This window comes from Panicum hallii, chromosome 3 (genome assembly GCF_002211085.1).
Source record: "Panicum hallii strain FIL2 chromosome 3, PHallii_v3.1, whole genome shotgun sequence".
Taxonomy (NCBI): domain Eukaryota; kingdom Viridiplantae; phylum Streptophyta; class Magnoliopsida; order Poales; family Poaceae; genus Panicum; species Panicum hallii.
In genome coordinates, this window is record NC_038044.1 from 12621455 (window position 1) to 12636345 (window position 14891).

At 42.9% G+C, this 14891-nt stretch overlaps 1 protein-coding gene and 1 pseudogene across 1 annotated transcript; both read right to left on the reverse strand.

The window, feature by feature from the left end:
* Positions 1–5416: 5416 nt before the first annotated feature.
* On the reverse strand, positions 5417–10964 carry LOC112885225 (annotated as a pseudogene).
* Positions 10965–12653: 1689 nt separating this feature from the next.
* LOC112887268 lies at positions 12654–13429 on the reverse strand. Its single transcript, XM_025953401.1, has one exon. It carries the CDS (start codon positions 13145–13147, stop codon positions 13022–13024), a length of 126 nt encoding a protein of 41 aa, XP_025809186.1. The 5' UTR covers positions 13148–13429; the 3' UTR covers positions 12654–13021.
* Between the last annotated feature and the right edge of the window lie 1462 nt (positions 13430–14891).

Sequence of the window (14891 nt, forward strand, 5' to 3'; positions counted from 1 at the left end):
CCCTCGGCTTGTTCATCCCGGATTTTTTTTCCCGGATGGATGAACAGAGGCACGGAGGGTTGGTAACCACGAGCACCAAGGCTCTCGCCGCCGCCGCTGCTATCGCCGGATCTGCATCTCTGCTGCTGCCGTGGTGGTGGTCAGGCGAGCGCATCTGGTAGGCTTATATAGTGGGGAAGGAAGAAAAGCTCACGTCATTGCCTTCGACCTTCCCTCCCAATGGCTGCCTAATGCTGGTGCCTACCTGTGCATGTCTTCCCTCTCCATGAGAGCACCTGATGCATGTTTTCGAAGGAATGATAATGAAATACACTGACCGGCAAAGAAAAATAAAAAAGAACGCTCGTTTATTAACTTCCAACATTAATTGGATGCAGAGGAATGGTATTCCATATACACTGCACCGAACGAGAACTAGCGAAATCACTGAAACGAAGATAAACCTTTCGAGTCGTTAATTGGATTCTAAACAGCTGAGCTTGTTTGTTCTTACAACCACTGAGATACCACCTTACAATTTGCGTGCCGAAATTGCCGCTGGTATTTGAGAGAGAGAACAACCATGCCGCACAAGTGCCCTGCCTGCCAGGTAACATCGGATGGTGGAACGGGGAGACAAGCAAAGCCCCATCTAACTGAGGGGCAACGGGAAGGCCACTACCAACTTTGATTTGCCCCTCCTTTTACCAGCGATTGTACGCAATCTTCGAAAGCCACAAGTGTCACATGGGGCCACGCCTCAACACAGTCAGCCCTCGCCACCTCCATGTTGCTGCTTGTTTTGCTGTGTGTTGTTGCTACCTAACTGTGTTAGCATGAACAACTAGATCCACTGCTGTTCAGAGCAACAGGGATTCATATGAGGGTATGTGTTGATGCAGAGGCTAGGATGACCATCACAAGAAGATATCATGACTGAGAAATGTAAAACTAGCAAGTCGTAAACATAATTCTGGCATGTGCTAGCATAACAATTCTTGAAGCTAGAGAGAAAATGAAGAAGATATTTTTGCCAAGCAAGTGTCCTAACACACTAAGATATCTTTATAATTTTCGGATAAGCACATAGTAGTATATGATTAGAGATACTGTCTACGAGCTAGTGGATGTATAGAATGATCTTATTAATTAATCATTGTTGGGACAAGAAATCACATCCATGATACCTGAAACAATAGTATATGTGCCACATCATGTGAGTTTGAACTCTACGTTTGTGGTGGTATACAACTGAGAGAACATAGAACTGCCAGACTGGTATTTGTGCACCTGCATTTACGGGACGGAGCTCTGACTTTGCCACCGTGGAAGCCGAGATATTTTCTCATTAGCCAGCCAAAGATTCTTAAAGTGCAGAGCCAGATCACAAAAGAAGATATTTTTGTCTAGTGTAACAGACTGTCAGATATCTTTGAATAGTTTTAGGATGAGCATATAGTATAGATTAGAGATGCTCTACGAGCTAAACATATACAGAAGCTAGTTGGTAAGATCCTCATCATTCTAAGGCCAATAACAAATCGCATTCACGACCCCCTTTTTTTTGGACAATCACCATTCTTCAGGGTCTAGAGCCACCACTGTTTTTTTTTTCATACGGAAAGATTCGCCTTCAAACTACATGTGCTGGATCGCGCGAACGCAGAAGTATAAACAATTAAGCTGAATGAACGAGTAAGCCAAAAATGTAGGACACACTTCTTTTTTTCTGTTTTTGCATTTCTTATACGGAGCAAATACACTACAAGATACATGCTGACATCTTTACATCCTTGCCATTTTAGGACTTAGGAGTGCAAACTGAAGAAGCTGGACAGCATAGAACCCTATGTACATCAGGGAACGAACGGTAAAATCAATGGCCTGGAAGAACCGCAAATAAAGGCAGCTGAGGAATCATCAGTCAGAGTAGCAGAGAAGCATGACGACGCATCTCCAGATGATGTGGAGCCTGGTCATCTCGTCCCTCAGCACCCGCCCGAGCCCTCCTCCTCCCCTGCGCTTCTTCCCCTGGCCACTCCTCGGCTTGCTCACCATCCCGGATGGATGAACAGAGGCACGGAGGATGAGTAACCCGAGCACCAGGGCTCTCGCCGCGCCGACGCTATCGCGGGATCTGCATCTCTGCTGCAGCTGCGGTGTGGTCAACCGAGAGCACCTGGTGGGATTATATTGGGGAAGGAAGGCTCACGTCGCTGGCTGGCTTCGATCTTCTCCCTCCCAATGGCTTGCCTAGTGCCAATGCCTACCTGTGCATATCGTAACAACATCTTGGAACTTGGAAGAGGCATTGGCTGAATGCTGACAGGGCTGAACACCTGACGTTTTTTTCAGATAGAGGCTGGCAGGCTGCCTGCTGCCGCTCCAACTCCACAGGTAGGCACGCGCAGGATCCTGCCAAGTTGCACGAACTTTGATGGAGTTCTTGGCAAGACAATGCCTCTTGACACAGAATGGATCCTGTGATCAGGATTAGTTGATTTGTAGAAATGCTTAGCTCCCTGTGGGATTCATAACATGCTAAGCATTCTGAACCAGCTGGTAGTGACTACATTGCCGTGAAATTGCACTGATTGCATGAAGATACAAGTAGTGGTAGTCCAGCAGGTAGGCACCTCTCTTCTGCCGAAGTGTCTCGGTCAGCTGCACGCTGTTCATTATCCTGTTTGAGACTTTGAGTCCTCAACTTGGAAAGGGGATCGAAGATGACGATATGTTCAGTATATGTAAGATCACAGTATTCCAATTGGATCATTTATATAGATTTACAAAAACGTACACCATCAAATATTCTGTGCAAGTGTTTTCTTTTTCGTTGTTGCGGTACTTTAGATTTCTATTTATGGCTAGTTATTTCACCATATAAAACGGTACGAGCATGTATCCGAATTATGAAAAGGAAAAAACCATATTAGTATTAATTAACTTCAGTTGTGTTGCTCATCATTTATGTGCTTGGATTCATGTTTAACCTTGAAATACCCTGAACATTTAAGTGCACAGCCAGACAGAAGAAGATATTTTGGTCTAGTGTAACAGATTGTCTGATATCTTTGAATAATTCTAAGATAATAAGCATATAGTATACGATTAAAGATATGCTATCTACTACATGCTAAACGTATAGGAGTATCCTAATCATCCTAGGGACAAGAAGTCACATCCATGATACCTGAAACAATAGTATATGTTCCTAGCAGAATTTTCGAGTTATATTCAAAGGGGATTACGTCATGACTCATTGTTGGGACAATCTCCATCCTCAGGCTGACAGGCTCTAGGGTCAAAAGTATTATCTTTTTTTTTTGCTACTGTGCACTATATACTTAGTTTGGTGACCTTGTGACGTAGCTGATGAATTATACAGTCTTAGAACCTCTGAACATGAACACCCTCGAGACTCCTAACATGTAGTGTGGCAGAAAACATTAACAAACTACTTGAGGGTTTGATGCCCCCAAACTAATTAAACCCATGCGAAGAATGCATGCCTGATGCATAAATTGGAGAAGGGTAATTAATCTCTCTAATCACAAATGCTTGAGTTTTTAACGAGAATGTGTTTTCAAAATGTAATATAAATCTGACCTCTATTTCCTAATCAAATATGCTTACAAAATACAATAACTACCTTTTCAAGACAACTCTAAAAGTACCCAGCCCATGACATTAAAAATTAGTTAGGTAGATTGTCCTTTAGGCCTGATGTCATTCCAGTTTCTCTTGAATCAATATCCATCCCCATTCCTGTTATGCATTACAGTCTGAAGTAAACAGCAGAAACTAGATAAATTTCAGAACTAGAAACTTTGGATCAACGTAATCAATGGTACTAACACAGAGATTGGAATACAAAACCCACCACAAATTGCCCCGGTAGGATTTAAAAAAAAACAAAACAATGGAAGGCCTGTTAGCAGAGATTCAGGTGCCAGGCAGAACTTACCTAAGATCAAAAAAGTTTCATTAATGACATGGAAGGCTGAGGCTCTAGGAAAGTATTTAGAGCCATGATGGTGAACAATGACATCATTTGTCTCACTGTCAGCTAGATAGTCACAACTTGACAAATCTTTGGTTCTGGAAGAACTTTTTTTGCAAAGCTAAAAAATGTTGACTAATACTACCGTGCATCAAATATCTGTGTATTTTAATCTAAATACACAAACATAACATTATAAGTACATTCAGAGTCTTCTAGTTAAATAAACAAGGAACATTGGACATGTGCAAGCAGATGAAAACAAGCAAGACAGGTTTGTGGCATTTTCTAGAGACATCTAGCATACAAATGGAATGATTGCGTTACAAGAACGAGGGTAATCTTCAAAATTTCTGAGGATACTATTATGAGTTTGTACTGCTGCAAAGGACAAGTTTGTTATCTGCACAAAAAGGAGGGTCAGTTGAGCCTGCTGTAACGATAGACACTGAAGGAACCTTATTAAGTTGCTTGGATTCCGAACACCAAAAGTGAAAATTGTCAGAGAAGCATACCACAAAAAGGTACAGGAACCTCACCGAAATGTCTGATCCACCTCTAGCTATCACCATGCCAAAATAAATTATCTATATGCCAAAATAACAGCAAATGTTAATAGAGTACTGATTTCAAACCAAAGCTCAGTGCTGTATTCGAATACAAGTGTAGAACAGCAAAAAAAATGTTCGTCATCAACATCATTTATATATTTAACAATGGTGAAATAAGTTGTGTTCCTAAGATAACATTTTTTATCATCTTTAAGTCGTACACAAAATGTGTGCATTCCCCTAAATGGCCTGACCACTCATAAGAGAAATCTATACTGCAGTGGAATCTATGTTGGTGAGGTGCATAACATATTTGATGAGAAGTCTGAATGACATTACATCACATAGAGCTGCAGCATAAACCTAAAAAAGATCTGGTATAAACGCAGGATATTCCCATGTTTGACATCCCCTCATCCACTATTAGTGAACCCATCCCAGGCTCCCAGATCCTATAAGTTTGGAAAATGGAAAGTTTATTTTATTGGTTAGCCATTAGCCTACTCTCACCTGACACCATTATTTTTAGCACTTTAATGGGCTTTTCATATACATCAGTATGTGCAACATTCTGAATATAATGAAGGGAGTAGGAACTTACTAGTTCAGCAAGGTAATGAGCGCAAGACACGTGACTAAATCAGTCACAGCACGGAATTACATATTCATCCAAATTTATTTGTTCACGCAATGATCCCTGTCAAGGTAGAAAAAATAGACAATGAAATCCAAAAGCTAAATAACTCTGCAAAACTGTCTCATTGAAGTTTGAACACTGTTATTGACATCTAATAACCTTCAATGTTACACTAAACATTTATCGTTTGCCGTTTCAACATTGCCATATGTTATGTTATACATATCCATTGTTGTTGTATATTGTTCACATTTTCATGTATGCGTAGAACCATATTGCAAGTAGCAAGCTTGTCGTCACTACCACACCCACCATGTAAAGGTGCAAGAAGAATTTTTGTGGAACGGTGAACCTCTGCACTTTTGGAGAAGAGTTATAAGTTTGAGCTTCTGAGGGTAGAAAAATTTTGATGTGCAGAATAAACCTCGAGGAAAATTGATGTTAAATCTCACTGCTGAGATTATGCAGTATCAAATTTTTGTCATGAAACTCCTTCAACATGTGGTTTGAAATATAGTCAAACTATCATACTAAACCTCAAAATTGACATAATAATCGCTTGCTAGTTAACAGACGCTAATTACCATGTTTTTGAAGTGCATGTCTTAGGAGTGACACCTAATTAACAGGCCACAAATTGTAGAATGTAGAAAATTCTCGAATCTGAACTACATTAGGTAAAATTTTACCAGTTTACACTGCTATTCAATAACAATCAGGTTACAGCAGCAGGAACTCAGTAATTTGCAAGGCAATACCACCAAATATAAGGCACCACCTCTAACCAAACATGCATGAGCTCCATTGATTTCCGATTTCTCCAAAGTTCAGAAGAAGTTATACGAAGTTCTTCAGAAGAAGAAACTTATTTGTCGACACTGAGAAATGGCTTCTAGAATTGAAAATTAATCCACGATTAAGCTTGGACACGAAGGGTAGTACACTTGACATAACCAACCTTCAAACCATCCACGCTTCTACCTATGTTTCTAAAACAATCGATAACCAAGAGGAAATAAGCAAATAAGCGACTCAGCGTGAACATTTTCGAGACGAGGTATTACCCCATTTCCATGTTCAGAAGCACAGAACAGGGGAGGGGGGGGGGGGGGGGGGTGGGCAACGCCTCGTTCAGACACTCCGGACCTGATTCAAGTCAAGAGCGCTGTCAAATTACATCCAGCATCAGTTTGTCCCCAGGGTTCCCAGGGAGAGAGTTCGCTAATAGAAACTACCAGCAGCTAAACTAGAGAGCCCCCAAACAAAAAGAAACTGCGACGGATTGCTTCATTCGTCGTCCTCCTCGTCAGTTGTTTCCTCTTCGGCAGCAGCCATCAGCATCCTCGGGTTGTTCCCAGCTTGATGCGCCAACACCCGATGAGCACACGCCAACAGAGTCTTCACGCCGTCCATCAGCTTCCCTTGCAGCTCGGAGTTGTACAGACGTGCCCAATACGTCATGAAAGAACATGCATGAAAGATTATTTCAGTTGGGTGCTTGATCAGTTTTTTATCAAAGCACGCGTGTTCCGGCATTTCCAAATCGCCCAGCATATGGCTGCAAAGCCAAAATGGTAGACTATCTCCCCACCAGGAAGCCATTTCTTCATCCACACTCTATATTGGGAAGTATCTTGAGGGATGTCAGTCGTCCCAAAACAGAGCGCCACGATCCCCCACGTGACTCCAGCCACCGACCATTGGAAAAACAAGTGATCCACTGTTTCAATCTGAGAACAGAAGGAACAACTTGGGTCCCCCGGCCACTTCTTCCTGACCATGTTATCTCTTGTCAGAACAACCTTGTTCTCGACAAGCCAAGTGAAAATCTTAATCTTGTAAGGCAATTTGGCTTTCCAAATGTGCTTGAACCCCCCTCGAGTTCTGCAACAAGAAATGTGATCATAGACTGATTTTGTGGAGAATTTTCCATTACCAGTCCACTTCCACTTAATTTCTTGACAATTTTCAAATTGGAACGAGAACACCTTGTCCACCAAATCCAACCATTTGTCAAACAGAATAGGCGGAAGCCATCTGCTGAAACTGATCTGCCCATTTTTTTGCAAGAATTCAAACACAGTGATGTGCCTGTCTTCACATAGATCATATAGCACTGGGGATAATAGACAGATAGGTTATCCTCCAGTCAAGTATCAGTCCAGAAAATTGTATTCTTCCCATTTTTTGTCTTAATATCTCCCCCCCTCAAGTAAATGTTTTTGACTTTGAGAAGGTCAGACCACACTTGGGAACCTCCTAGTCTGTGACTCACATTACCAATAGGATTCCCCTGCAGATATTTGGCTTTAACTATTTCCTGCCAAATGCCATTTCCAGTTTCAAGCCTCCACCACCATTTGCATAAGAGGCTTATGTTCATTTTGGTAATGTCCTTGATCCCTAGCCCACCTTTCTTTTTGCTCAAAAAATAGTCTCCCATTTAATGAGATGGTATTTCTTCTTCTGGCCACCACCCTGCCAGAAGAAAGTTCTCTGTTTGTCCAAGTTTTCAATGACTGTTTTTGGGAAAAAGTACATCGACATGTGGTACATAAAGGTGCTAGTTAGACTGGAGTTAATCATTGTAGTTCTACCAGCAATAGAAAGATAGCTCCCCCTACAGGCAGAAAGTTTCTTCTCATTTTTTTCCTGGAGGGAGCCCAGTCCTTGACGTGTAGTCTAGAAGGACTAACTGGAACTCCCAAATATCTGATAGGGAACTCCCCACCTTGGCAATTAAACATTTCCATATAATCCAATTTTTTGGCATCGTTACCATTGATTAAGACCACTTCACTTTTTGAGAAGTTGATCTTAAGTCCAGACATCAACTCACACAAGTAGAGTAAGAGTTTCAAATTTCTAGCACCCTCAATGTCATCTTTTAAGCAAATGATTGTGTCGTCTGTGTATTGTAACATAGCCACTCCCCTGAGGATAAGATGTGATGCCAACCCAGTGATCAGACCTCCCTCTTGAGCTTGCCTGACCATCCTGGAGAGGCAGTCAGCAACCAGATTAAACAAAATTGGAGATAAGGGATCTCCTTGCCTCACCCCTTTGTGATTGGTGAAATATGCCCCCACTTGGTCATTGATTTTGACACTTACAGTGCCACCAGTCACCACGTTAGTAATCCATTTGCACCATTGTTCACCAAATCCTCTTAGTTTTAAATTTTCAAATAAGAACTCCCAACACATCTTGTCATACGCCTTCTCAAAATCCAACTTCAAAATCATTCCAACCTCGTCTCTTCTCTTAGTTTCATGCATGACTTCATACAAAGCAAGCACTCCAGTCATGATATTTCTTCCCTTCATAAAGGCAGTCTGTGAGTGCAGAATTAATTTTTCACTCACCTGTTCCTAATGGTGAGGACTTTAGTAATCAGTTTATATAAGCAATTCAAGAGGCATATCGGCCTATATTGCTGGATTCTTTCTGCATCATTGACTTTTGGTAAAAGAGTAATTATACCATAGTTGAGCCTACAAATATCAAGCCCTCCATTGTGGAATTCAGCGAACATTTCCACCAGATCACTCTTGATGATTGACCAACAGGATTGGTAAAATTCCACAGGTATACTATCCGGGCCTGCAGCTTTATTGGGTTCCATCTGAAACAAGGCCTCTTTGATCTCCTCTTCAGAGAAAGGCCTAGTCAGCCATGAATTGTCTTCCTCATTTAAAGCCTCTCCCTCACGCGCCATAAAGCAGGATCCGAAGGGAATTGAGCAGGCTCAAAGAGATCCTTATAATAATTGATAGCATGAAGTAACAGATTTGAAGTTCCTTCTATCACTGAGCCTCCATCATTCAATGATATGAGATTTTTCCTTCTTCTCCCGTTGGCAATTCTATGAAAGTACTCAGTATTGTTATCTCCTTCATGCAGCCATTTCTCACTGGATCTCTTAAACCAATATAGTTCCTCTTCCTCTAAAGACTTGAAGATAGCACTTTGGAGATGTATTTTTTTCTGGGTTTGCTCCAAAGAGAGGATGAATTCTTCTTCTATTTGCTCCAGTTGCAGCAGCTTTTCTCTCATTTGGGACTTAATTTTCCTGTTTTCACCCTGCTTGTTGAACCCCCACCCCTTGAAATATTGTTTGAATCTTTTCAATTTGGCTTGGATTCTGTCGAATGCTGTTTCAGCATGACAGGCTTTATTCCAAAGCTCTTGAACCAGTGGGAGGAACTCAGGATGTTTCACCCATGAGAGTTCAAATCTGAAGGAAAGATTTTTCAGAGGTTGGGGAACATTGTGATTCAAAATGATGGCGTTATGGTCAGAAACATCTCTAGGTAATTTGTATGTCATTACAGAAGGGAACACATTCTCCCAGGTTTTATCTACCAGGAATCTATCTAATCTTTCCAGGGTGGGTATAGGCTGATTGCTAGACCAAGTATACTTGCCCCCACAAAGATGAAGATCAATCAGCTCAAATGAGTTAATCACAGAATTGAATAGATTAGTATGTCTGTGAGTACCCCCTTTGTTTTTTTCAGATGAGAATCTGATCACGTTAAAGTCACCCACAATGACATAGGGTCCTTTGCATTTACTACATGACAGCGTGAACATGAGGCGAAGCATCGACAATTCCGCCAGAAATCTTACCTCCTTGGACGAGGACGAGGAGGAGGCCCTGAAGGTCTTGCCGCGGGAGGAGAAGGTGTAGAGTAGGTGGAGGATGCGCCGCCGCCGGCCGCGGGGATTGGCAATGCGGCGGCGGCGATGGGGAGGATGGCGGCGAGCCAGGCGAGGCACAGGAGGGGCTGGAGCGTGAGGCCGTCTCCATTTGAACGCCGCAGCGCGGCGCGGCGAGGAGGCTAGCGCGCGCAGGTAAGGGTCTCTGGAGGCGGCGGACGCAGGGAGCAGAGCTGCAGTTGGGGTTTTGGGTTTGTGCTTCGAGAATGTTAAAGATCGTCAGCAACATTTGGTTGATGCACTAGTCATAGATGATCTTTTTACATGTTTTGTATACACCAGTACTGTGCATTTGCAGATGTAAACAGAGAAAATCATTTCGACTTGCAATTTCATTGTAAATTTGCAGTGTCTGCGGTGGCTTTCAGAGAACACTTCCTGGTTTCATTGTACACTCTGCAGCAAAACTTTGCATGACGTGCATGTCATGCTCTCAAATTTAAATTCAGTAATACAGTTCACAATACTCCAATGATCACAGTTCAAGGAACTTCAGTGATTCACATTAACTATTTAGAAACAATACCAATTGACATCAATTACAGTCTAACTTTAACATTCAGTCACACGATTATGAACTCCACTCTAATTCACATCAATTACAATGTCCAATTTGGCATTTGTCATGTGTTTCTGTGCACTCCAGCACGCACTCAGCTGTTCTGCACAACTGAAATCCAGAACACCATTACGCCCAGGCAAGGCAAGCAGCAGAGCAGTGCACGCCAAGGCAAGTCAAGCTGCTTGACTTTGGCAGGTCAAACAACAGCTTCTGACTTGCAGAGCTAAACAATGCTATCCGCGTGTTTGACTTTGGAGGAGTAGGCTGATCTTTGCAATTTCTTCAGGTTTTCTATCAACATTGCGCAATGGCAATGCATGTGCCAGTGTCATTTGTTAAGTATTTGACCAACCATGAGCAGTCGCATACACAGATACACCGAACCACAGGCATGTACTATGAGCTCTGTGCTGTGTCAACCATTTTTATACTGTGGAATGTGAACAATGCAGATCCTCGATGCTTCATCTTTTTGTAGATTGCAATCCTCACCGCATCTCGCAAAAGCATCGCGTCTCATATGCCATTATGCTGTATCGCATCACATTTCTACGGCACTTCTGAATCTCGTCAGCATTCATACATCACGTTTTCAGGGCTTGAATAGCACTTACTTTTTTTAGCGACAGCATAGTTTGAATAGCTAGATATAGATGGCAATCGAAGGTTATTATACCTAAATGCATATTAACACATACTCCCTCCGCTCTTAAATGTATTACAATTAGAACAACACAAATTAGTTTAGTTTTTAACTGATTAGCTTGTCCTATAAACGTGATAGGCTGATGGCTTTCTTCATTTTTGGTCTTTGGTTTGCAGGCAGAAACAACCAAACTTCGGAGCTACTGATCACGTACAGCAACTAGTGCTACAAGTAATGGCCTGTGGCTGGCTCCACTTGAGAGAAAGCAAGCGAGCTGGCTGTTGTAAACTCTTTATTACAGCAATGGCCTGAACTTGGACATGGTTTTTGAAGCAAGTACAGCAAGTGGTTGTAGGATACGCGTTTCTGTCGCGACCTCCCATAGCGGGTAAAGCGCTGGTTTTGCCGACCCTCGGCAATTAAAAAGGAACAGCGTGTTTGGAACCGACCCAATTTGCACTAATCTAAGTTGATCTATGTACTATAAACACAGCGTCCTCCACTCTCGTTTCAGGTTGAAGTGTTGGAGCGACCAATGCAAGAGCAGCACTAGCTAGCCTTTCGGCTTGCCACTTAATCAGAGTCCGGACATGATTTGAGGTCTCTATACATTGTGCCTGCAAATGTATGATGCAACAGAAGTTCTTTTCTTCTTGGCACAAAGATCATTTGATCAGCATTTTAAGCAAAATTTAGTGCCTGCAAGTTTGCTGAAACATCTGAACGCCCTTAGTGGCCATGCACAAACTGGCATGTTCAGTTGATAGAATTTTTATAATCCGTGCTAGTCATTCATGTTAGAAAACACTTTCAATTCAACCATCTAGTCAGTGGCCAATGCTAAAGATATGGACGTAAATGTGCACCTGGCAAGATCTGCCAGGCTTTCTTTTTTTTCGCAATGGGCTGTGCATATCAAAACTCAGAATTCAAGAACGGGAGGCAGGTCATTTGCAGCTCAGCGCTGCCAGTACATGCAAGTACCTTGAAGCTTCTCGTTTAATTGTGGTCCAGTGCTTGCTGCTCACTGTACATTTTTTTTTTGTTTTGAAAGTCGACCTGGTTGTACTGTCAGGCTATTACCTAACTGTTGCACAGATTTTTATGATGCATTTTTTGTAGTTTGAGTCTGCATTTTGATTGCTGCTGGAAAACTAAAAGTACCACGGGCAACTTGCCAACTTGATGGTTTATTTACCAATTTGTAACTTGTAAGTTGTAAGGAATCTATTCTTTCAAAAAAAATTGCGAGGAATCTGGATGCTCGTTACTAGTTGAAAAAGAAGAGTACCACCTGATAAACTGGGAAGTATGCTATGTGTCAAAAGTGTATTAGTAGCGGCATTTCCAAACAGTAATCAAACGCACTGAAAAATTTGTAAACTGCAATGATGTATGTCTTTTTTTTCAGAGGATAGCATCCAGCATTGCAATTTATCTTTAGAATTAGTAGTATATATATCTGCCTTGCTTGGTGATGTTCACAAAGCTTTTCTTTTTGGCACATGCAAGTTGCTTTATCTGGATGTCAGTGCAAACTCCACACCTTCAGATGGCTACAAATTCAAGATTGCTGGAACAGCTGTTTTAAAAGTGACTCTGAACGCAAGACAAAAAGGTAGATACCAAAAGACAACTTTTCTTTTTTCTGATCTTGCACTTCTATATAGAAAAAATACACACGATAACACCTAGCAGCACATCCTTGCCATGGTAGGACTTAGGAGCAACAACCACTAACACAGCACAAGAGACGTTAAGGATGGAGATCGTCAGTAGCTACCAGCTGAGAACTACCCTATGTACACCAAAGAATCGTCAATCCTAGTTCCTAAAGATCCAGAAACTGAAAGATCAAAGCAACACCACCACCTAGATTCAGTCAACGGCTAGGAAGAAGAGCAGCAAACACCGGAGCAGATCAGTCATGGTAGCAGAGGAGCATGACGACGCATCGCCGGATGATGTAGAGCCTGGCCTTCTGCTCCCTCAGCACCCTGCTGAGTCCTCCTCCCCTGCGCTTCCCCTGGCTCCATGGCTTGTTCATCCTGGCCGAGCTAACAGATGCTGCAGGAGATCGGAGCTGTGAGCTTGAAGGCTCTGCTGCGCCACTACTGCTGGATCTGCTTCTGCAATGGCGTGGTCAAGCGAGGGCATCTGGCAGGCTTATATAGGAGGCCAGGGCTCACATCTTTATTTGCCGCCCATCGCCTCTACTTGTGCATATCATAAACAACACCTTGGAAGGGGCATATACCCCTTCTTAGAAGTGAGAGGCTAGCTAGCTGCAGGGGTTAGGGCACATGCGGCATCGTCCCGTCAAGTGGGCACGAATTCTGATGACGCTCCAGGGGACAATGCCTCTGGAGCATGTAGACCAACGGTCCCTCTTGACACCGAATTGATGCTGCAATTAGGAGGTCAGATGCCTGGTACGTAGCTAGCTCTAGCTCCCCTCTGGGATTCTTTCCTCATGTCCTGCTAGATATTCTTAACCGATATGCTAGCGGCGATTTCGACATGGAGAAATGGATTCCATGAGGATGGCGGCAGGAGCAGCCTACCTAGTGGGTAGGCGCCTTCGCCTGCGGAACTGTCTTGGTTGGCAGCACAGTGGGCACGCTATCCTGGTTGAGCCCTCAACTTGCTGGAAGAAGATGATATGCTTTTTTAATCAGGGGGATAATGGCATGCCCAGCAAATGTAGTGTCACATTATTCCATCAGAAATTGGAGGGAGCAGCTTCCTGTTTCATAAGAATTTGATTTCTTTTTCTTTTTTGCCCCAGTAACGCGCAAAAGGTTGGCCCATCTTTGTATTAAAGAAAGGAGTTCATGAGCTAATGATTTCGCTGAGCTATCGATGGTATGGGACCGTACAGGCATGCATCTCCACGGAAGATATGGTTCTAGTCTGAACTGCAGTGCTGAACTGTGAACTACTGATCATTTGTGTGCACTGCGAAGAAGGCACTGACAAGACACACATGAGAATTGCTCGTTAGCTAGATTTCCAGCACTGTGTAGCACATTTGCGTCCAATCCATAGGAGTCCTTCCAAGTTCCATACGCTGATACTGCATCAAAATGTTGAAATGCAGACCAACCTGCAAGTCCTTGCATCAGAACTGTTGTAGAAAACTTGGAATTTGTCAGTAAACAGAGAACCGGTGCCCAGCCCACTGAATGAGGCCTTGGGACTGCACGCATCCCCGAATGCTAATGCAATCGAGTCAAGCCCCCATCTGCTCGGGTCATGTGAGCAATCACATGCTCGGATTCCAGGCTTAGCCTGCGTTTTCGGGGCATGAAAAGGCCACTTACAAACGTATTATTGCCGTTTCTTTTGCGGGTGGCCGTACGGCAGCCTTCGAAAACCACAAGCGACACATGGGAGCCGCGTCTGAACACAGCCAGCCTTCGCCACCTCAAAGGTTCCTGCTCGGTGTTGGTGTTATCTCATTATGCGAGCAGGCAGGAACATGGTTGTTTCATATCGATGGAGATCCATATGCCTGGATGGTGCCGTGTTTATTTCAGAGAAGGATTAGTCATGGATCTTGAATCATCAGGACAGTAACTTCATTGCTCCATGCCTTGTGATGCTATAGGCGAAATGGTATAAAACTGACAAATGAAAAATGGCATACTGGTAACTGTACATTTTCAGGGCAGAGCTCTGACTTTTGCTCGATGATAATAGGGGCATATGATTTTGGCATGGGACAGCGCCAAGATCGCTGAAGTCTAGAGGCAAAGCAGGGAGGATATCTTTGTCTAGTTCCTAACAAA